The 25070-nt window shown below is 37.1% G+C and overlaps 1 protein-coding gene across 4 annotated transcripts in view; it reads left to right on the top strand.

Moving 5' to 3' along the window:
- Window positions 1-25070, top strand: part of AVL9 (AVL9 cell migration associated) — a 184818-nt gene that overhangs the window by 121992 nt on the left and 37756 nt on the right. For 2 of the 4 annotated variants that reach the window (XM_077120360.1, XM_077120350.1), the window contains 5 exons: window positions 4674-4808; window positions 6235-6454; window positions 20438-20555; window positions 23105-23158; window positions 24296-24384. In XM_077120360.1, the coding sequence (XP_076976475.1) occupies window positions 4674-4808; window positions 6235-6454; window positions 20438-20555; window positions 23105-23158; window positions 24296-24384 (616 nt within the window). The remainder of the gene's footprint in view (window positions 1-4673; window positions 4809-6234; window positions 6455-20437; window positions 20556-23104; window positions 23159-24295; window positions 24385-25070) is intronic. The other 2 variants (XM_077120366.1, XM_077120361.1) reach the window with 1 other exon arrangement.

The following is a 25070-nucleotide window of genomic DNA, read 5'->3' as shown; positions in this document are numbered from 1 at the left end:
TAAAAAGCAGCAGCTATTTCTTAATTTTTAAATTTCATGTATCTGGTACTAGTATTTTTTTTTTATTTGTATGCTGTGTGGTGGGGTCACATTTCATTCTTTTTCCATGTGAGTATCCCCTTATTGCAGCACCATTTGTTGAATTGTTGTTTTTGTTTGGTTTTTCTTTTGTTTCTTTGCTTGTTTGTTTGTTTTGGGGAAGTGCATTGGCTGGGAATCAAACTGAGGTCTCTGGCACAGCAGGTGGGAATTCTACCACTGAACTACGCCTGGCACTCCCATGGTATTAGTATTTTTAGTATACATTCCCTCCACCAAAAGACCACTTAGTTTAGTATTATCTCAAGTTTCAGTTTATCTGCAACTTTTTAGTAAAAGCATAAATTTATGAAAGTTAAAAGTGTATGTAGTTGGAAACTGAATTTTTTATCTGCCACATGTCTTATACCCTTTTAGTGTTGCTTCTGAGTTTATGTTTGGTTTCCTTGCTTGCAGATTGTCATTTTCAAATTTAGGGAACCTGCAAATAATTTGAGCTAAAAAATTATGAATGCATGTTTATGAGTTGTACGTAAGTAGAATCATGCTTTTTCCCCCCTCAGCATTGTTTTTAGCTTCATCCATGTTTTTGCATCAAGTTGCGTATTATTCCTGTATCCCATTATGTGACTCTTCCACAATTTATTGATAAACTTCTACATTTTTTCAGTCTCTGCCTATTAAAAATAATGCTGCTCTGAAATTCTTATTCAGGAATCTTGGTATATACATGCAGAAGTTTCTGTAGAATCCATTACTTACAAGTGGGAATGTTTGACCATAGGAAATGGGTATCTTCAGCTTTCCTAGATAATTCCAAACTGAATTCTAAAGTGTCTGTAACATTTTCCATGCCCACAGAAGTGTATGATTTCCTGTTTGTCCACATTATCAGCAACTGAATTTTTAGCCTATCTGATAGGTGAGGAGTAGTATCTTGTGGCTCTTAGTTTACATTTCCCTGATTGCTGTTAAGGGTGAACATCTTTTCTTGTTGGCCATTTGGATTTCCCTTTCTTTGTAATTTCCTCAAAGCTCCTGGCTTATCTCCCTTGTTATTGATTTGTGGAACTTCTCTGTATATTCTAGATACCTTTCTGGTTTATAATTTTTTTTCACTTTATGGTTAGTACTTTCAAGGTCTTGGTTAAGAAATCTTTCCCTACCTCCAGGTCGTGAAAGTCTCCCACATTATCCTTCTCAAAGTTTTTTGGTTTTGACTTTCACATTTCGGGTTTTAATCTACCTAGAATTGATTTTTAAGGTTGAGGAATAGTTTTGTTCTGTTTTTCTATCTTTATGCCAGTCCTACACTATATTAATTACTACATATGTCATGTCAGGTAGAGAAAGCCTTCCCATCTTGTTATTGTTCAAGAATTTTCTTAGCCCCTTGCATTCCCCATCAATTTTAGAATTAGCTTATCAAGTTTCACTCACACGGGTTGAGATCTTAGTAGGGATTGCATTTAAGCTATCTGGGTTGAGTTGACATCCTTACAGTATTGAGGCTACCAATTCATGAACAGGTTTATAGTTCCTGACAAGAGAAAAGATGAAAAAATAGTAGTTAATCCTAACAGTATCCTAGCCCTTTCCAAGTTGATACTAAACAAGATTGATTTGGACAAGAGGATTTAAAACAATCCACTATATGGATGATATATTTGTCAGTGCCCAGCCCAGGATCTAGGATATAATAGGCACTCAAATGTCCCCTTCTCCTTTGCAAAAAGGGCTCCTTAACCACTTTAAGTCCACTTTAAATTGACATCTGTGGATGAGGAGACTCTGATAATTTCTGAACCTCTAGTACATGGGAAAAGGGTTATTAATGCTTTTGCAGCTCCATACCAGATCAGCTCACAATAGTTCTATCAGGTTTACCGAGCTGAGGTTATTTTTTTTTATCATTATATAATTACAGTTTCAAACATGGAATGCATATTACCCTAGAAAAGTGAAAAGCCAAGGGTAGGCTTGGTTGTGGAAGCTCCTTTATTCTCTCTAGTTCACTGTATTTGGAAAGGATACATGTTCTCTTGCTGCCACCATACATTAAAGACCTTTATAGGACCTCGGCCAAATTGATCATCATTAAAAGAATTTGGCAAAATTTTAAAGCTAATTTGAACTATTTTTAAATAATTTTGTAAATATGTAATATTTTCAGATTGTTCAATGTTCAAAAGATTCTAAAGTATCTGTAATAAAGTGTCCCTTTCATTCTGTCCCTTGTTACCCAGTTGCCCTCTCTAGTGGCAGCAGTATTATCAGTGTCTTCTTCCCCTCCGGGGTATTTTGTGCATAACAAATACAAATATCTTCCCCTCCCTTTTTACACAAATGTTACAAGACTATACCCACTTTTCTGCCCCTTGTTAATTTTTACATAAGATATCTTGGAGATGCACTTCATTACTTTTAATGGCCATAGGGTGTTCTTTGTACACATGACTATTTAGTCCTCCATTTGTGAACTGTTAGGATTCCAATCTTGTGCTATAACAGTGCTGCAGTAAATAACTTTTTTCATATATAATATAATGAACGAGAGTTTCTGCAGGATAAACTGTAAGAACTAGAGTTCTGGGCCAAAGGCTGTGTATATTTTTAATTTTTTTAGGAGAATGTATTTTTTCATATGTTTAAATAGTTTTGATCTGCTTTATTTTTTAAGCATTCTTCTTAGTTATAATGCTGTTAATTAACTTAGCTAAGAATCCCATGTTGACAGATGGCATTTCTTCTCTAATAGAATTAATTATGAAATGTAAGACTATGAGCAATTGTAGTTCTTCAGAGGAAATGCAGCTAATTTTCAGCTGAGGTTCTTTCTTACATGAAAGGCACAAGGCGATCTCTGCTGGCCTTCTCTCCAGGCCTCTGGGTTCCAACAACTTTCCCTGGGGTGATTTCTTTCTGAATCTCCAAAGGCCTGGACTGTGCTGTGAGTGCTGAGATGAGGTATGCTGAGCTGCTTGGGCTGTGCTACCTTGAGCTCTCTCATTTAAGCACCAGCCAATTAAGTCAAACTTGCAGCAGCCACGCCTCCTAGCCAGCTGCAGATGTAATCAGAAACAGATGAGGTTCACATGCCATTGGCTCATGTTCACAGCAATAGAACTAGGCACCTTCACCTAGCCAAGTTGACACCTGAATCTAACTACCACAGCAGTTAAATTAAGTTCTCTGATTATTGTTTGGCAATATAAATCTTTTGTAATAATTGGCAATTCTGAGAGTGCCTTCGAGAATCCTTGTTAATAACCATCATTCAGGAATGAATGGGTGTTCTAGGGGCCACATGAAGTTTGAAAGAACATTCGGTATTGTAATATTTTGTGTTTGGAAACGGGAGTGTGTGGAGATCTGTGGTTTTTTAATACATAGCCTGCCAAGTGAAGCAGTTCTGACTGACTTGGAATGAGGAGCTGGCCTCTGTGAGACGGGATTCTTCCAGCATTTAGTCACAAGGGGGCACATGTTGTGAAGTACTATCCTGCGCATCTCATATACATAGACTGGGGATTTATTGTTACTGCTTCTATTAATTAGGGTTTCATAGAGCAGTACAAAACATTATCAAGAATAAGAATAAAACCAAAATTTATGTTCAACTTTTAGAAGTCTTCTTCCCCATATTAAGTATTAACAACTACCTATTAGGTACAAAACATTATCCTAGATGTAATGAAGAACGTGGAGTTGTAAAAGGAATATCTCCTGCCTTCTGAAAGATTCATCTCATGATATAACAAGACATCATCCAAATAACTACAGTTCAGTGTTTTAAAAAATGATGAAAGAAATAAAACTGTCATAGATCTTGAAGCTGAAAAGTTCAAGGGTTCAGCAGTTCTGTCCTCCTGACTTCTTATACAAATTGTAGCACTCATTGAAAATCTATTCTGATTTAGAATCTTTCAGCAGAAATTCCACAACCTCCTTCAGTGAAACATTCCAGTGTTAACATTTTTACTCTGAGAAAATAAGCTGCATTTTATATTGCACTGCCTGCTGAGGTTTGGTAATTGAACTATAATTTTCAAGGAAGTGCATTTTTCAAATACATTTTGAATGGAAATTATGTTAATGTACAACTATTATCAGTGCCGTTTTGCTTTAAATATTTAGTAGCAAATATCTTAAAATATTTTTGTATGGTTTTAAATAACTGGGCAGTAAAACCAGTGCTTTGCTGTTTCATAATAGTACTTTACTGCTTGTATGCACATGCATGTGTTTCAAAATTTCACTGGAAAAATTAACAGCTGTCTACTAAAGTGTCTTTTTAATGGGCTTATTACTTCGTTTCCTAACTGAAAATGTCCAATCTATCAGTTATTGTAGAGGCTTTTAAAATGAAATGAGAACAAAATGATCACGTAGGACAACCTTTATGTTGAACCACCTTGCACAGATTTGACCATTCATGGAAAGGGTTAGTGGTTAACTGGACTTTTTGCAGTCAGGGCTTGAGTTCCTTTAGAATATAATTTTAGCTACATTAGGGGACAGGGCAGGCTAGGGGGTGAAGAATGAGTCTTTTTCTGCTATTAGGTCTCTGTGCTTGAAGAGAGAGGTAGCTCTTTTATTTTTCTAATGTTTTCTATTACTCTTGTAATTCACAGGGATATCTCTGTTTGCCTTATATGGCATTGCAGCAGCATCACCTTCTCTCTGATGTCACCATTCGGGGATTTGTTGCTGGAGCTACTAACATCCTTTTTCGACAACAGAAACACCTCAGTGATGCCATTGTGGAAGTACGTTTATGTCTCTATGTGTGTACTTGACACTGCTGCTCCCTATTTCCTTTCCTAAATGCAATTATGAAGGTTTGTAGTGATAGCACTGATAATGATAATTATCACTTACTTACATAGTGCTTACTATATGCCAGACATTCTGCGCATTTTATTCTTTTAACTGACCTAATTTTCCTAACAGCCCTATGAGATAGGTACTGTTAATGCCCATTGTATTATACCTCCGAAGGTGAAGGAAAGTGTATAATGAGATTAAACAGCTAGTAAGCAGACTATCCAGATTTCAGATCAGGGCAATTTGGTTCTACTACAATCTCACTTTTAAAATCTGTTTATTGTTTAAATCATTTAATGACCTATTTAATATCCTCATGATATCAAGAGGAAGGAAGCAAGGAGTAAATATTTGACATCTTTTCTACATATAAGAAATTAAAATTATTGTTACGATGAAATAATTGTTTTTTTTTTTTTAACATGGGCAGGTACTGGGAATCGAACCCAGGTCTCCGGCATGGCAGGCAAGTATTCTGCCTGCTTGAGCCACCATGGCCTGCCCGAAGTCGTTGTTTTTAAAACAATTCAGCCTCATTAAAGATTTTGTAGTTTCTAACAAGAAGTACCAAAATATGCTTCCTGGGAAAATGTATATAATAAATGAAAAAACAAAAACCCAATAATCCCAATTTGGTAGAAGAAAAAAAAAAAAAAAATATATATATATATATATATATATATATATATATGTATATGCCTTCAATGACAGGAGGATTCAGATGAGAGACTCAGTTGCTGTAGCATTATGTTTGTGTTCTAGTTCTGAAATTCATTGAAGAGTTCATGGGTATAATAATTTTATTATTATAATCGAAAACTAACCTGTACGCTTCATATATTTCTTTGTGTATCAAATACTGCATAATTAAAAGTTCCAAAGTATCTGTGCACTCAATGGAGAAATTTTAAGGAATTATACTAATTGTTCATTTCTGGGTAGTGTGATAGAGGTGGTTTTATTATACGTTTTTATATTTTCCAGAAATATTTGCAATCAGCATGAATTTAATTCACAATAAAAAATATATTTATGTATGTATTTTCTAAAAACAGAAAATGAGCATTTTTAAAACAGAAAATGAAAAGAAACTTCAGTGTAAAAACTTATTCTTTCTTAGGCTTACCTTTTGAGAATTCTGTTATTCATATTTTTATTTCCAGTTCCAACTTCCCAGTAGTTACTCTTTAAAGTGTGCCATGGGGGCGGGCCACAGTGGCTCAGCAGGCAAGAATGCTCGCCTGCCATGCCAGACGACCCGGGTTCAATTCCCGGTGCCTGCCCATGTTAAAAAAAAAACAAATTAAAGTGTGCCATGGATATCTGCGTGAATACCCAGACTCTGACTTGTACCTGGGTACCCTCTAGGTAGAAGAGGCTCTGATTCAGATCCATGATCCAGAACTCAGAAAGCTGCTTAACCCAACCACTGCAGACTTAAGGTTTGCTGATTACCTAGTGAGGCACGTGACTGAGAACCGGGATGACGTCTTCCTGGATGGCACGGGCTGGGAGGGAGGTGACGAGTGGATCCGGGCCCAGTTTGCTGTCTACATGCATGCGCTGCTGGCTGCCACATTGCAGTTAGGTAAGAAACTGCATGGAGCACACAGCCTCCTTTTTTGTTGTAAATTTTCATGGTGTTTTTAATTGCTATAAGAAACATGTGTAGAAATAACTACTGTTAGCATTTTGAGCACTTTATATCCTTCCAGACCTCTTTCTGTGATGTGTTTTGGATATTAGTTTTGTGGTGGTTGTGGTAGCTCTTTTACAAAAATGGATCATACTATACATGTTTTCAGAAACTTAACTTTTCTCACTTTATAATAGAATAATGAGCATTTGTCAAAAGATAAATACAGATCTTCATTATTACATGGCTGTTTAATATTCCATCACATGGAAAGATAAGTCAGCATTTTGGAGCTATTTGTAAACATGTATTTTTAAGTTATATAAAGGGAGGAAAGAAAAATATAAAAACAGAAATCACTGAAAATCCCATTCTGAGTGACAAAACTTTCAGATTTCTACCCCATTGTAAGAAGTATTATTTTGAGAATAATATTAGGAAATAATAATATTTAGCCTGCAAAATGCAAAAAGGGAGCAGGTAGACATAGACTCGCTCATGTGATAAGCCACTGTTAGTGATAGAAACCTACATCCAAGCTGACCTGTCTCATTTACCCCTTAGAAAAATATAAAAAGGGAAAATGCAATGAGCTTTGCATCTTGTTCATTACTACCCCAAACATTTGGCAGGAAAAAAATAACTTTTTTTTTTTTTTAAATGAGCTGGCACCAGGAATCGAACCCGGGTCTCTTGCACAGTACATAAGAATTCTGCCACCGAGCCACTGTCACACCGCCCAGTAGATTTCTTTTAATCAACCCACCAGCCCCTCTTCCTGGTTCTTCACATACTGCATATCCAGTTTGAAACCGGGGTTTTAAGCTTATTCTTCATTTGTAAAGGAAAGCTAAGGAACAAGTCCTCATTTGTTAATGGAATATTTTAGACTATCTGCCTTCTTTAGCTGGAGTAGATAAGGCACCAAAATTAAATCCTAACTCAGTGATCTAGGAAAGAACCCTCAGTCTCCATCAGTAATGTAGTTTCAGGAGTATTTAATTTACCACTTTAAAATATTTGCCCAGGGAGCTGTGAGCAGTCAATAATATGAGTAGTTATGTTTTTGAATATTTAATGTGCAGGAAACTGCTCTCAGCACTTTATATCTAATAACTCATTTCATCTTCCCAGCAATTCTGGAGGTAGATACTATGTCATCCCCATTTTTACAGAGCCTCCTCATTTATCTGGTCAGGGTAAGATGGATCTTAAACCCAACCAGTCTGGCTCAGCCCCATATTCCTAACCAGGCCAAAAGAGGATATTCAGCCCAATGAACTGCTTGAGAAATAGGTTCTTAAAAGAACTTCTTTTAGCTCCCTTTGAGGACTGTATATGTCTTTCTCTTCCTTTCCCAGGAGCAGAAGGTATTTGTATTTCATTGTCAAACAAAGCAACATTTTAGTGTATGAAGCAATAGCCATTTTAATCAGTTCTTCAAACCTCTTTTGTTCTTCCATATGGAAAAAAACATGCTACATTGAAGCTTCCCATGGTATTTATAAAGTTGAAAAGTTTTAATCATTAAATATGAAAATCCCCATTGTTATTTTATGTGTTTTGACAGTAAAATACATGGAAACTAAAGAATGAAACATTAAAAACTGAGACAAAGTCCAAAGACAAGAAAAGGAGGCTAAAAGAACCAATCTATATATTCATTCTTAGTCTTTTCTTAGAAAAATGACGTTTGTGAAAAGATAGAAAGATCTTTTAATTGTCTACTCCATATATTTACATCAGTATGTTTACCCACCATCAAGCCTATAATTGTTGTGTAAAACAAAAAAATTCCATCCCCATAATCTTGGTAAAAACAAGATGAAAAGATTTTGGAGTTGTAGGGAACCCTGAAAATACCTGGCTCGACCCTCTTACTTTCCATTAGGAAAATGAATGTTTGAATGATTAAGTGTCTTGCCAGTGGCTACATAGCTTCTTTTTATTTCTCTACTATCAAATTAAGTTTTAATCGTTTCAAATATATATATATATTTAAATACATATATGCATGGTAGTAACATAGTAAGAGTTAAGCATCATTATTAGGCAGTCCCAGAAAAATGCCATTCTTAGGTGACCATGCTTTAATTTCTTTCTTTTTTTTCTTACTGACAAACCAAAACAACATACAAACACAAACATTCTTAACATACGAACATTCCATGCATGGTGTACAATCAGTGGCTCACAATATCATCACATAGTAGTATATTCATCACTATGATAATTTTTTACATTTGCATCACTCCAGAAAAAGAAATAAAAAGAAAAAAGAAAAAACTCAGATACACCATACCCCTTACCCCTCCCTCTCATTGACCACTAGTATTTCCATCTACTCAATATATTTTAACCTTTATTCCCCTATTTTTTTATACCTCTTATCACTCCCTTTCATTGATCACTAGTATTTGTCTATTCAATTTATTTTAACATTTGTTACCCTGTTATTTGTTTATTTTCAACCCATATTTTTTACTCATCTGTCCATACCATAGATAAAAAGAGCATCAGATACAAGGTCTTCACAATGATGTAGTCACATTGTGAAAGCTTTATCATTATACATTCCTTTTAGAGAAACATGGCTACTGAAACACAGCTCTGCAATTTCAGGCACTTCCCTCTAGCTTCTCTAATACACCTTAAACTAAAAGGAGATATCTATATAATGCGTAAGAATAACCTCCAGGATAACCTCTCGACTCTGGAATCTCTCAGCCACTGACACTTTCATTTGTCTCATTTCTCTCTTCCCTCTTTCAGTCAAGAAGGTTTTCTCAGTGCCTTGATGCTGAGTCCCAGCTCACTCTAGGACTTCTATCCCATGTTGCCAGGGAGGTTTACACCCCTGGGAGAAATGTCCTATGTAGAGGGAAGGAAGGCAGTGAGTTTGCTTGCTGTGTTGGCTGAGAGAGAGGCCACATCTGAGCAACAAAAGAGGTTCTCTGGGGGTGACTCTTCGGCCTAATTTTAAGTAGGCTTAGCCTATCCTTTGCGGGATTAAGTTCCATATGAACAAACACCAAGATTGAGGGCTCAGCCTATTAATTTGGTTATCCCCACTGCTTATGAGAATATCAGAAATTCTCCAAATGGGGAAGTTGAATTGAATTTTCCACCTTTGTCGCCATTCTTCCAAGGGGATTTTTCAGGTACTCCTTTATTCACTGTTCACATCACTCTGGAATTTATCGGGACATCACACTGGACAAACCTACAAAATCTCCATGTACTTATGGTGTTCAGTTAACCTGCTCATATAACTTATATTAGGAAATACACTAGTCAAAATATAAATTTTATACCAAATAAACATCTTTTGCTGTCATCTCATGCAGAAATTGAACTTTTAAACTATGAATGACCTTCTGTTTTCAACACCCTGCAATATTGGCATTCCTTTGTTCTTCCTCTTGCAAAACAGTTTAAAATATGTGCATTTAGTCACTATCATTGTACACTCTAGGCATTCCTAGATTATACCATCTCAATCTGTATCATCTATCTTTCCTTCTGCGTTCATATGTGCCCCCAGCCCTCCTCCCTCTATCATTCTCACATTCAATTTCATTCAGTGTACTTACATTATTATGCTACTATCAGGTAGTATTGTGTTATCCATTTCTGAATTTTTATAATCAGTACTATTGCACAAGCTGTATCCCTTCAGCTCCAGTTACCCAATCTCTACCCTATTTCTATCTCCTGATGACCTCTGTTCTTAACTGAAATTCTTCAAGTTCATTCATTAATTAGTTCATATCAGTGAAACCACACAGTATTTGTCCTGTTTTTTTTCTGGCTAATCTCACTCAGCATAAATGTCCTCAAGGTCCATCCACATTGTTACGTACTTCATGAATAAAGTCATGAAGCGAGTTCTGGGCCAAGATGGCGGCTAAACAATGTGTGCATTTTAGTTCGTCCTCCAGAACAACTACTAAATAACCAGAAACAGTACAGAACAGCTGCTGGGGCCACATCAGGGACCAGACACACAGCATACCCCAATCTGGACCAGCTGGACTGACTGCGAGCTCCCCCAGAACCGTGAGTTCCCCAAGCCACAGTGGTCAGAGCCCCTCCCCAACAAGCTGCTTCCCAGAGGGGAAAGGAAAGAGACTTAACCAGCAGCAAGGGCTGAGCCCAAGCAAATGCCAGTTATGGAATTAATTTACAAATTCTGACTATTAAAAATAGACCCCCAGCTCAAGTGAACCTGTTCAAAGCGGAGATTGCTCATTTTTGCCCCGGCACCAAGGGGGGCTGATGGAAAAAGAAAAAAAAAAAGGAAGCAGAGGTTTTTGTGGCTGTGTTTCTACAAAGGCTTGACTGCCTTTGGATACAGCAGCAAGGCTTCTCAGGCTGCAACTGCCCCAGGCATAGGCAGAAACAAGCTTGTTTGAGGACTTGTCTGGAGCCTGTGCCTTCCCCAGGGGAGGGATGAAGCCCAACTCAGGTGGAATCCCTCCCTCAAGGAATTCAGATACCAGGGCTTGGTAATTTGAAGTCATTAAAACCAGCCTACAACCTCTCCTCTGTCTCCATCATGCCCCCGGCAGGGAGAGTCTGCCAAAGTTAAAGATACCACATCATCTTTTGCAGATGGGACCCGCAGGCAGACAAGCGCCACACACAGGGCAGGATAAGAAAAACAGAGTCTAGAGACTTCACAGGAAAGTCTTTCAACCTGTTGGGTCTCACTCTCAGGGAAAATCGATACAGGTGACTCTTTCCCTCTGATAGGAGGCAATTCGGTCTGGGAAAATCCAGCTGGGGTCTATAATACCTAAGTAGACCCGCCTAAGTGTGGGGGTGGAAAAAGGCACCATACAAGCAGGGCAAGAAACAAGAAAACAAGAACTGAAAAATTCTCCTCTGTTAAACAAAACCTAAGCTAGAGGTCCAGATAAAGCTGAACTGAATGTCAAAGAACAGATAGACAACAAATTCATCGAGCAAGAAAATCCTAGGTAAAAGAAGTGAAAGCAATCTCCAGAATAAACTAATTAAGGTAATTAAATGCCTAGATGCCAGCAAAAAAAAACAAATCATGCTAGGAAAATTGAAGATATGGCTCAAAGGAACAAACCAACAATTCAGATGAGATACAGGAGCTGAAACAATTAGTTCAGAATATACAAACAGACATGGAAAACCTCATCAAAAACCAAATCAATGAATTGAGGGAGGATATAAAGAAGGGAAGGAATGAACAAAAAGAAGAAATCAAAAGTCTGAAAAAACAAATCACAGAACTTATGGGAATGAAAGGCACAGTAGAAGAGATGAAAAAAACAATGGAAACCTACAATGGTAGATTTCGAGAGACAGAACATAGGATTAGTGAACTGGAGGATGGAACATCTGAAATCCGAGAAGAAAAAGAAAATATAGGGGGAAAAAATGGAAAAATATGAGCAGGGACTCAAGGAATTGAATGACAATATGAAGCGTGTGAATATACGTGTTGTGGGTGTCCCAGAAGGAGAAGCGAAGGGAAAAGGAGAAGAAAAAGTAATGGAGGAAATTATCACTGAAAATTTCCCAACTCTTATGAAAGACTTAAAATTACAGATCCAACAAGTGCAGCGTACCCCAAAGACAATAAAGTCATGATACATGTAATATTCTTACAGCTGCGTAATATTCCATCATATTCCACAGCTTGTTTAGCCACTCATCTGTTGATGGACATTTGGGCTGTTTCCATCTCTTGAAAATTGTAAATAATGCTGCTGTAGACATTGGTGAGCAAGTGTCCATTTGTGTCCTTGCCCTCATGTACTCTGAGTAGATACCTATCAGTGGTATTGTCGGATCATATGGCAGTTCTATACTTAGCTTCCTGAGGAACTGCCAAACCATTTTACAGTACCACCAACAATGGATAAGTATGCCTCTTTCACCACATCCTCTCCAGTACGTGTCGTTTTCTGTTTTATTGATAATAGCCATTCTGTGGGTGTGAGATGATATCTCATTGTGGTGTTGATTTGCATTTCCCAAATAGCTAGGAAAATTGACCATCTTTTCATATGCCTTTTAGCCATTTGTATTTCCTCTTCTGAGAAGTGTCTGTTGATGTTTTTTGCATTTTGTAGTTGTGTTATTTGTCTTTTTGTTGTTGAGTTGAACACTCTTTTTATATATTCTGGATACTAGACCCTTATCTGATATGTAGTTTCCAAATATTGCCTCCCATTGTGTAGGCTTTTTACTTTCTTGACAAAGTTCTTTGATGCACGAAAGTGTTTAATTTTGAGGAGTTTCCATTCTTTCTTTCTTTCTTCAGTGCTCATGCGTTGAGTGTAAGATCTAGGAAACTGCCTCCTTTTATAGGAGTTATAAGATATTTCCCTACATTTTCTCCTAAAACTTTTATAGTCTTAGATATAATGTTTAGGTCTTTGACACATTTTGAGTTCATTTTTGTATAGGGTGTGAGATATGAATCCTCTTTCATTCTTTTTCAAGTGAATATCCAATTCTCTAGGCACCATTTATTGAAGAGACTATTCTGTCCCAGGTGAGTTGGCTTAACTGTCTTTTCAAAGATCAATTGTCTGTAGATGAGAGGGTGTATACCTGAACACTCTATTTGATTCTCTTGGCCATTATGTCTGTCTTTATGCCAGTACCATGCTGGTTTTGACCACTGTAGCTTTGTAACACGCCTTTAAGACAGGTAGTGTGACACCTCCGACTTCATTTTTCTTTCTCAGGATATTTTTAGCTATTTGGGGCACTCTGCCCTCCCAGATAAATTTAGCTATTGGTCTTTCTATTTCTGAAAAGTAAGTTTTGGGGATTTTAATTGGTATTGCATTGAATCTGCAAATCAATTTAGGTAGAATTGACATCTTTTCCCTATGTTTTCTTTTTCTTCTTGGATTTCAGATGTTCCATCCTCCAGTTCACTAATCCTATGTTCTGTTTCTCAAAATCTACCATTGTAGGTTTCCATTGTTTTTTTTCATCTCTTCTATCATGCCTTTAATTCCCATAAGTTCTGTGATTTGTTTTTTCAGACTTTCGAAAGCTTCTTTTTGTTCATTCCTTCCTTCCTTTATATCCTCCCTCAATTCATTGATTTGGTTTTTGATGAGGTTTTCCATGTCTGTTCGTATATTCTGAATTAATTGTTTCAGCTCCTGTATCTCATCTGAATTGTTGGTTTGTTCCTTTGACTGAACCATATCTTCAGTTTTCCTAGTATGATTTGTTTTTTTTTGCTGGCATCTAGGCATTTAATTACCTTAATTAGTTTATTCTGGAGATAATGCTTTCATTCTTTTACCTAGGGTTTTCTTGCTGGATGAATTTGTTATCTATCTGTTCTTTGACATTCAGTTCAGTTTTATCTGGACCTCTAGCTTAGGTTTTGTTTGACAGAGGAGAATTTTTCAGTTCTTGTTTTCTTGTTTCTTGCCCTGCTTGTATGGTGCCTTTTTCCCCCCACACTTAGGTGGGTCTACTTAGGTATTATAGACCCCAGCCGGATTTTTCCCTACCAAACTGGTCTCCTATCAGGGGGAAAGAGTCACCTGCGTCAGTTTTCCCTGAGAGTGAGACCCAACAGGTTGAAAGACTTTCCTGTGAAGTCTCTAGACTCTGTTTTTCTTAATCTGCTCAGTGTGTGGTGCTTGTCTACCTGCAGGTCCCACCAGCATAAGATGATGTGGTACCTTTAACTTTGGCTGGGGGCGTGGTGGAGACAGAGGAGAGGTTGTAGGCTGGTTTTAATGACTTCAAATTACCAAGCCCTGGTATCTGAATTCCTTGAGGGAGGGATTCCACCTGAGTTGGGCTTCATCCCTCCCCTGGGGAAAGCACAGGCTCCAGACAAGTCTCAAACGAGCTTGTTTCTGCCTATGCCTGGGGCAGTTGCAGCCTGAGAAGCCTTGCTGCTGTATCCAAAGGCAGTCAAACCTTTGTAGAAACACAGCCACAAAATCCTGTTTCATTTTTTTTTTTCCTTTTTCCATCAGCCCTGCCACCTTGGTGCCGGGGCAAAAATGAGCGATCTCCGCTTTGACCAGGTTCACCTGAGCTGGGGGGCCTATTTTTAGTAGTTAGAATTTGTTGATTAATTCCACAATTGCAGTTTGGTTGGGCTCAGCCCCTGCAGCTGGTTAAGTCTCTTTCCTTTCCCCTCTGGGAGCAGCTTGTTGGGGAGGGGCTCTGTCCACTGTGGCTTGGGGAACTCACGGTTCTGGGGGGGCTCACAGCTGGTCCTTCTGATCCAGACTGGGTAAGTTGTGTGTCTGGTCACTGATGTGGCCCCAGGAGCTGTTCTGTACTGTTTCTGGTTATTTAGTAGTTGTTCTGGAGGACGAACTAAAATGCACACATTGTTAAGCCGCCACCTTGGCCTGGAATTCCTCTAGAATTGACATCTTAACTATATTTACTCATCCAATCCATGAACACAGTATGCCCTTCCATTATTTAGGTCTTCTGTGATTTCTTTAGCAATTTCTTGTAGTTTTCTTTCTGTAGGTCTTTTGTCTCTTTAGTTAAGTTTATTCCTAAATATTTTATTCTTTTGGTTGCAATTGTAAATGGAATTGTTTTCTTGATTTCCCCCTCAGATTATTCATTACTACCATATAGAAACACTACAGATTTTTGAATGTTGATCTTGTGACCTGCTACTTTCCTGTACTCATTTATTAGCTCTAGTGATTTTGCTGTGGATTTTTCAGGGTTTTCAACATATCATCTGCAAACAGTGAGAGTTTTGCTTCTTCCTTTCCAATTTTGATGCCTTGTATTTCTTTTTCTTATCTAATTGCTCTGGCTAGAATGTCTAACACAATGTTGAATAACGGTGGTGATAGTGGACATCCTTGTCTTGTTCCTGATCTTAGGGGTATTTTTTAGTTTTTCCCCGTTGAGGATGATGTTAGCTGTGAGTCTGTCTTATATTCACTTTCTCATGTTGAAGAGGTTCCCTTCTATTCCTATTCTTTGAAGTCTTTTCAACAAGAAAGTATGTTGAATTTTGTCAAATGCTGTTGAATTTTGTCAAATGCCTTTTCTGCATCTATCAAGATGATCATATCGTTTTCTGCTTTGATTTGTTGTTATGGTATATTACATTAATTGATTTTCTTATGTTGAACCATCCTTGCATACCTGAAATGAATCCTCCTTGGTTATGGTGTATAAAATTTTAATGTTGGATTGAATTTTGCTGAGGATTTTTGTATCTATATTCATTAGAGAGATTGGTCTGTAGTTTTCTTTTCTTGTAATATCTTTGTCTGGCTTTGGTGTGAGGGTGATGTTGGTTTCATAGAATGAGTTAGGTAGCCTTGGTACTACCTAATTGGTACTAATTCTTTCTTGAATGTTTGGTAGAATTCACATGTGAAGCCATCTGGTCCTGGACTTTTCTTTTTAGGAAGCTTCTTAATGACTAAATTAATTTCTTTACTTGTGATTGGTTTGTTGAGATCATCTATTTCTTCTTGAGTCAGTGTTGGTTATTTATGTCTTTCTAGGAAGTTGTCCATTTCATCTACATTGTCTAGTTTATTAGCATAAAATTATTCATAGTATCATCTCATTACCTCCTTTTTTTCTGTGGGATCAGTGGTTATGTCTCCTCTTCCATTTCTGATTTTATTTATTTGCATCCTCTCTCTTGTTCTTTTTGTCAGCCTCACTAAGGGCCCATCAGTCTTACTGATTTTCTCATAGAACCAACTTCTTTTTTCTCAATTGTTTTCATGTTCATAATTTCATTTATTTCTGCTCTAATCTTCATTATTTCTTCCCTTTTGCCTGCTTTGGGGTTAGTTTGCTGTTCTTTCGCTAGTTCTTCCAAGTGGACTGTGAATGCCTCAATTTTTGCTCTTTCTTCTTTTTTAATTTAGACATTTAGGGCAATAAATTTCCCTCTTAGCACTGCCTTTGCTGCATCCCATAAATTTTGATATGCTGTGTTTTCATTTTCATTTTCCTCAAGGTATTTACTGATTTCTCTTATAATTTCTTCCTTGACCCACTGGTTGTTTAAGAGTATATTGTTCAGCCTCCACATATTTGTGAATCTTCTGGTCCTCTGCCTGTTATTGATTTCCAACTTCATTCCTGTATGATCCAAAAAAGTGTTTTGATTTATTTCAGTCTTTTAATTTATTGAGACTTGCTTTGTGACCCAGTATATGGTCTATCCTTGAGAATGATCTGTGAGCAGTTGTGAAAAAAGTGTATCCTGCTGTTGTGGTGTGTAATGTTCTATAAATGCCATGTAAGCTTAGTTCGTTTGTTGTAATATTCAAATTCTCTGTTTCTTTATTGATCCTCTGTCTAGATGTTCTGTCCATTAGTGAGAACAGGGAATTGAAGTCTCCAACTGTTATGGTCGATGTGTCTATTTCTCTTTTTAGTGTTTTCAGAGTTTGCCTTATGTATTTTGGAGCATTCTGGCTTGGTGCGTAAATATTTGTGATTGTTATGTCTTCTTGTTGAATTGTTCCTTTTATTAATACATAGTGTTCTTCTTTGTCTCTTTTACTTGTTTTACATTTGAAGTCTAATTTGTTGGATATTAGTATAGCTACTCCTGCTCTTTTCTGATTGTTGTTTGCATGAAATATCTTTTCCCAACCTTTCCATGTCAACCTATGTTTGCCCTTGCATCTAAGATGCATCTTCTATAGACAGCATATAGATGGGGCCTGTTTTTTAATCCATTCTGCCAGTCTAAGTCTTTTGATTCGGGAGTTTAATTCATTAACATTTAGTGTTATTACTGTAAGGGCAGTACTTTATTCTACCATTTTGTCTTTTGGATTTACATGTCATATTTAATTTTTCTTCTTTTTACCTTTAATAACAGTCTTCATTTCTGTCCTCTTCTCCACACCCCTCTCTCCTGTCTTTTCCTATCTGTCTCTAGTGCTCCCTTTATTATTTCTTGCAGAGCCAGTCTCTAGGTCACAAATTCTCTCGGTGATCTTTTGGCTGCAAATGTTTTAATTTCCCCCTCATTTTTGAAGGACAGTTTTGCTGAATATAGAATTCTTGGTTGGTAGTTTTTCTCTTTTAGTAACTTAAATATATCATTCAACTGTCTTCTAGTCTCCGTGGTATCTGCTGAGAAATCTACACATAGTCTTATTGGCTTTCCTTGTATGTGATGGATTGTTTTTCTCTTGCTGCTTTCAAGATTCTCTCTTTCTCTTTGACATCTGACATTCTGATTAGTAAGTGTCTTGGAGTACATCTGTTTAGACCTATTCTGTTTGGGTTGCACTGCACTTCTTGGAACTGTAATTTTATGTCATTCAAAAGAGTTGGGAAATTTTCAGTGCTAATTTCCTCCATTAGTTTTTCTCTTCCTTTTCCCTTCTCTTCTCCTTCACCATGTTTATTTTTGTGCTTCATGGTGTCATTCAGTTCCCTGAGTCCCTGCTCATATTTTCCTATTCTTTTCTCTGTATTTCTTTTGCCTGTCGAATTTCAGATGTCTTTTTGTCCAGTTCACTAATCCTATCTTCTGCCTCTTGAAATCTGACATTATAGGTTTCCATTGTTTTTTTTCATCTCTTCTACTGTGTCTTTCATTCCCATACGTTCTGTTATTTGGTTTTTCAGACTTTCAGTTTCTTCTTTTTGTTCATTCTTTGCCTTCTTTATATCCTTCCTCAATTCATTGATTTGATATTTGATGAGGTTTTCCATGCCTGTTCTAACATTCTGAATTAGTATTTTCAACTCCTATATCTCATTTGAATTGTTGGTTTGTTCCTTTGACTGGGCCATATCTTCAATTTTCCTAGTATAATTCATTATTTTTTGCTGGTATTTAGACATTTAATTTCCTTAGTTTGTTTTGGAGATTGTTTTCACTCTTTTACCCAAGATTTTCTTGCTGGATGGCTTTGTTCTCTGTTTGTTCTAGTTTGCTAGCTGCTGGAATGCAGCATACCAGAAATGGAAGGTTTTTAAAAAAAGGGAATTTAATAAGTTGTGAGTTAACAGTTTTTAGGCTGATAAAATGTCCCAATTAAAACAAGTTTATAGAAATGTCCAGTCACAGGCATCCAAGGAAAGATAACTTGGTTCAAGAGGGCTGATGAAGTTCAGGGTTTCTCTCTCCTGGAAAGGCACATGGCAAATGTGGCATCATCTGCTAGCTTTCTCTCCTGGCTTTCTGTTTCTTGAAGCTCTCAGGGAGGCATTTTCCTTCTTCATTTACAGAGGTTGCTGACTTTTGGACCTTCTTTTTCTCGTGGTTTTGTCGTTCTTGTCTGCTCTCTCTGAATCTTCCACATTCTCCAAAATGTTTCCTCTTTTATAGGATTCCAGTAAGCCAATCAAGATCCATGTGAATGGCTGGAGACTCATCTCCACCTAATCCAGTTTAACAGCCACTCTTGATTGAGTCACATCTCCAGGGAGATGATCTAATTACATTTTCAAATATAGAGTACTGAATAGGGATTAGAAGAAATGGCTGCCTTTACAAAATGGGATTAGGATTAAAACATGGCTTTTCTAGGGTACATACATAATTTCAAACCAGCACACTGTTCTTTGACATTCAGTTCAGCTTATTCTAGACCTCTAGCATAGGTTTTGTTTAATGGATCAGAATTTCTCAGTTCCTATTTTCTTTTTTCTTGCCCTTCCATATGATGCCTTTTTTTCTTCTTCTTCTTAGGAGGGTCTACTTAGGTATTCTAGACCCCAGTCAGATTTTCCCCGATCAGACTGGCCTCCTCTCAGGAGGGGAGAGTCGTCTACATCAGTTTTCCCTGAGGGTAAAGCCCAGCAAGTTGATGGACTTTCCTATGAAGCTCCTAGACTCTCTTTTTCTTATCCTACAGGTCCCACCAGCTTTAAGTGATGCTGTCTTTTAGCTGCAGCAGACTCTTCCTGCTGGAGTTGTGATTCAGACAGGCCAGCTTTAATTCCTTCAGCTGTCCAGTCCCCGGGGTCTGAATTCCTTGAGGAAGGGATTCCACCTGAGCTGGGCCCCACCCTTCTCCTGGGGAAGGCACAGACTATGGGGAATTACCTCCTTTCACCTGACCAACTTGGTTGTCTCTCAGACAAATTTAATTCCACCTTGCCTGGGGCAGTTGGAGCCTGAGAGCAGTTAAGTGGTAGAAACAAAGCAAAAAAAAAAAAAAGTCCTTTTCACAGCAGGACCCCTGTTCCTCAGGTTTGTTAATCAAGAGCTTAAGGTGGTACATTTCTCTACATATCTCCAGGTCCTATGTGCCCCCTCTTTTTTCTTTTTTCAGGGTCCAGACCTTTTCAAGTATTTTATGCTGTCTGATCCAAAAAACCTCTGGGTTTGTTTGTTTGTTCCCCCCCCCCCTCCCCGCCCCCGTCTGCCTTGCTGCCTCTGCGCTGGGGCAAAAACCTAGTAACCTTAGCTTTTATTCGAGGTTTAGCTGAGCTGGGGACTCTTTTTATTAGTCAGAATTTGTTAATTAATTCCACAATTGGACGTTGGTTGAGCTCAGCCCCTTGCTGTTAGTAAAGTCTCTTTCAATTCTCTTTCCTTTCCTCTCCGGAAAGCAGCCTGTGGGGAAGGCAGGCTGACCTCCAAGGTCTAGGGAACTCACCGTGGGATTACATCTGATCCAGCTTGTCCAGACTGGTGTACCCTATGTGTCCGGTTACTGATGTGGCCCCAGCAGTTTTTCTGTACTGTTCCTGGCTATTTACTAGCTGCTCTGGAGGACAAACTAAATTTCACACCTCACTAAGCTGCCATCTGGTCCACTTCCCCACATAGCTTCTTAACAAGTTTCCTGACATCTGGTATCCTCCCAAAAAAGAACAGGGGAACTTAGGGGTAAATCTATTCTTCTACCTTTTTTTTGATTGTTAATCTTCACATTCCTGACTGGCTTCAGTCCAGGAGAAAAAAAATTCTTTCAAATATTTACTTGGCAGATAATGAGAAGATATTATCAGACTATGGGACAACCTTTGTTACAGCATGGAAGAATACACACAACTACAGGGTATGGAACAGCAACAAGCATCCAGCTCTTGCCGAAATAAATCCTAAGTAAGTGCATCCTCTCAAGATTTGTAGATAGTAAACCAACTACTTTCTCTTCTAAGTGTGCCCCAATATAAAGAAAATCGTAACTCTATATATTATGATTATCTTAAAGAGTCTCCTTAAGTAGGTTTTAAAATGGCTCCCAAGTTCAGAGAAGCAGCTTGAAAACCCCTTCCCTGTTCATACGTCTTATACAAAAGTGCAAGGCATTATTGGAAGTGCTAATGCTTTCCTTGGCTCTTGGTACAGTATAGTGGGACAGTTTTACAGAAGTGTCTGGCACATAGTGATGCTCAGTCCATGATGATACTCTCTTCCTTTTCCTAGAACTGTATTTTAAGAGAAAGGCCAAACAATATGGAGATTTTGAGGGAAATTCCATTGGTGTAAAAGTGGGAGGTTCTTTTAAAACATAAAGAAACAAGTTAAGGTTGATATGTGGTCAAACCTAGTTTCAATATCAGATTCTGAAATTCAGCAAAATTGAATGCCTACTGCAATTTTGAATGTTGACTGAGACTTTATCCCACATAGACACAAAATATACATGCTCTGGATTAGGGCCATTATGAAATTGTATCTGTGTGTGAATGATATGTGAACAGAGTTGAATCTAAAGGAGGTCAATTGATAAAATGCTTACATTTGTAATTTATTTTCTAAATTAAATGATTAAGATGTTGGGGGTTTTTTTTGTACAAGCATACATTCAATATTTGTTATTTGTATTTTAAACTTTTACTTCTTGGTGAAAAAATGGCCAAAAGTCAGCTTTGTATTGGCTTTTGTATTATTTATGAAGGTAGGGCTAATTTAGGAGATTGCAGATATGATTTAAGTGGTGCTACAAAAGATATAACTTCCTCATACCACGCACACAAAAATCCAGATATTTAAGCCACAGTAGTTTGGGCAAGCATCGTGGATGAGGGAGGGGGTGCAGCAGGTTTTGGAAAGCCTGTCTGTTATATCAAGAAAAGTGAATGGGCTTAATACCACTGTTGGTGAATTTAATCATCGTACGGGATTATGGTGGAAACCTCTGTTCCCATTTCAATGTAATAGAAACATAGAGATTTGAAGGACCAGCACAGTTTAATGGTACTAAATGGAAGGGTTAAGAGTTCAAAGTATTCTCCCTCACTAACTACAAGGTCTGTATTCTAACATGTGGTGAAAGGGAATAGGTGCTTGCTGGCTTGCTTAGTAGCACTTGCATCAGCGGTGCTACAAATGCAGGCCTACCACTGTCAGTAGTGCAGTATGCTAGAGCCCCAGCTCCCTCTCCTATGTCACCACTGATAGAATTGGTCACATCTCTATCCAGTCCTTGTGTTTGGATTTTAATACAGGTCCATAAAAGGCTTTGCTGGAATAAGTTTTAAAGGATTGTAAAATAGCATTTAGTAAAAATGTGTAAATAAAATAATATTTAGGTTGAAAAAAGGCTGAAAAGAACCTCCTAACTGAAATATATAGGTAGGGAAATGATGCAGATGGCATGGTCAGCAGATTTTCAACATTTTTACCAAATTGGAAACAAGAAATGGTTATCTTTAGTTGTTATCAGGGAGGGTAATTTAGAAATATTCCAAATTAAATGTAAGATTTGAGAGCTATGGGACCCTTTTTTCAACTCCTAGGCAATCATCTTAGTTCCCTTAACAAGCAGTAGGCATATTTGATCCTTTAAATAGTCTTTCCAGGAGCACAGAGAATGATTAAATGATCTCTCAATTCTTTCAACTCTGTGGTTCAGGATTCCAGAAAAAGGAAAGGGTTGTTGCACATGCTTAGTTTGGCTCATAAAGAGCCATTTGTAGTCACTTAAAAACCTATAAATAGCATTTTCATGTCTTTGTAAGTAGCTATGGATTTCATTGAAGTTATTTTATTTTATTAGACTTTGGTGAAGAAACCCCTATATGATAAGAATTTGCATGTTTAATGACTTTTTATAGTGCATCTTTGTCAAATTGTCTAATTTTTTATTTACTATTTTTTCCCTTGTATAATGGAAATGGAGAGGTAAAACGAATGTCCTTTCTTACAAAAAAAAAAATGAAAATACTGCTGTTTTAAGACCTCCATTTTGAGTTGAGTTTCTCATAGAAAATGTGGATTTCACTAACCTGTTCACAAATCTTCCCATGATCGATAGCACATATTTATAAGATGGCTAGGATCAGGCACAATCTATGGCCATACCCTAGATAATTGACTATCCCTGGCTATCCTAGGGGGCTTGTAAAAAATGCTAGAGCCTGGGCCCCATCTGGACCAAGTAAGTCAGAGTTTGAGGGGAGCGCTAATATCTCCCCTGAAAAATCACATATTTTGCAAGTGAGAAAACTAAAGCTCAGCAAGATTAAGTAATCTCTTGTGTGTCACACAACTGTAAGTGAAGAGCTGTGCTCAAAGCCCACTTATCAGGTTCAGAGCATATAACTGTTTCACTCCTAAGAGATTTACTAGTATTCCCTTCTGGTAACTCCTTTTTGTAGTTTTATTGGTGAAATAGTCATAGTCTGAATTCAAACTTTATTTTACAGTCATCCATTTCAAGGCCAATATTCAGTGTCAGACATGAAGTTAAGATTTTCACAGTGAGTATTTAGAGAAAACATTGGGGAAACTTTTATGTCTGAATTTATGCTATGTGTTTAATTGCTAATTGGGAATTGTTTTTCTCTACTTGATAGACTTGTGCCTCAAATCGTAACCAAATACGCACATAACATTCTTTAGCTCAGCAGTGTGTATGCCTAAAAGTGAAAACATTTCTGTTACCTAAAGAATGGTGTGAACTAATAACAGGATTTGCCATGTTTATTCTGATGAAATACCTTTAGTAAATCATCACTGTCAGAATTAGCTGTACATCTGCATGTCCTTAACCACTTTTGTGGTCCATCTGTATGTTCTTTTAATATTTCTGAAAATTTACTTGCTTAAAAAATTGGTAAGTTAATTTATTCATAACAAATTATGAATAATATAGCATCTTTCCTCAATAATTCTAATTTGGGATGGTTGTAAAGTAGTTTGTGCATGTGTGAGAGAGATTTTTAAATTGCATGTAATGCTTATTTTCTTGACTCAGCTCTGTTTAAAAATATGAACATGGCAGAAATTTTGTTAATGGATGGTAGTGAAGGTAGCACAGCATTTGAATGTAATTAACATTTGAATGTGGTAAAGAGGAAATTTTAGGATGTATATATGTTACCAGAATAAAAATTAAATAACAAAAACCATAGGACTTTACAACACAATCAGTGAATCCCAGCTTAAACTATGGACTATAGTTAATAGTCGAAGTACAATACTACTGTTTCATCTGTTGTAACAAAGGTACCACACTAATACGAAGTGTTAATAATAGGGGGAATAGAAGGGATGGGAGGATAAAATATGGGAACTCTGTATTTTTAGCATGATTTTTCTGTAAATCTACAATTTCTCATACATGCTAAATGAATTTTTTTTAAATGTGTATCAGAAGGGGTTGCCAGGATAGTTCAATGGTATAATTCTCACTTGCCATGCGGGAGACCCAAGTTCTATTCCTGATGCATGCTATTCCAAAAGGAACAAACAAAACAAAAATTCAACAAACGGTGCTTCAGTTACGGGATACTCACATGGAAAAACAATGAAATGTGACCCCGCCATACAGCATACAAAAAAAAAAATCATGTATCAATAAAATTTTGTACCTAACACTTAATTTCTTTACTCAGTTCTGTTCAGAATAGTGAACGTGGCAAAAAAATTGGAAGCGTCATGGTTACAACCAGCCGGAATGTTGTACAAACAGGAAAAGCTGTTGGTAAGGCATGTCTTTAGGCAGGAACAGATTGGAATCATAACATTTCTGTTCTCTATCCTCAGAGTGTGATTGATAAGAGCATAAAGTGGTAGAGATCTGTATGTCACATAGTAAAATAAAAATACAGAGGCTTTTTTGAAATTTTTACTTTCCTTATTCTTTATAACTGTAAAATTCTTTTGGTACCAGATAATATCAAACAAAGTTCAGCAGATTTTGCCACAACTGATGGATTCAATGTTCCATTACCATAAACTTCACTGTAGTTTTTCTCCCATTCCTAGAGCCCCTAACCATTCTTTATAAATGGCATTAGGAGCTATTGTTTTCTAAGGTGGTATCACACAATAAAGAAATTCAGTGAAACCAATAGTTTTTTTTTTCCTTTTTAAAGATCAACAATGTTAACAGAATCTTTATAGATTTATTGAAAGAAAATACGCAATTACTAACATAGGAGTGACATGGGAGACCACTATAGATCTTACAGAAAATGGTAAAGGAATGTTGTGAACAACTTTATGTCAACAAATTTGACAACTTAGGTAAAATATACAAATTCTTTGGAAGATTAAAATTATCAAAACTTATGCAATAAAAAATACAAAATCTGAATTTTCTATAAAGTCTTCTTGAAAATCTGTCTCTCTTAAAAATTGAATTTGAATAAAAATCCTTGCCACAAA

The sequence above is a fragment of the Tamandua tetradactyla genome, chromosome 1, assembly GCF_023851605.1.
Source record: "Tamandua tetradactyla isolate mTamTet1 chromosome 1, mTamTet1.pri, whole genome shotgun sequence".
NCBI lineage: Eukaryota > Metazoa > Chordata > Mammalia > Pilosa > Myrmecophagidae > Tamandua > Tamandua tetradactyla.
This window is presented reverse-complemented; position numbering and strand designations above follow the sequence as displayed.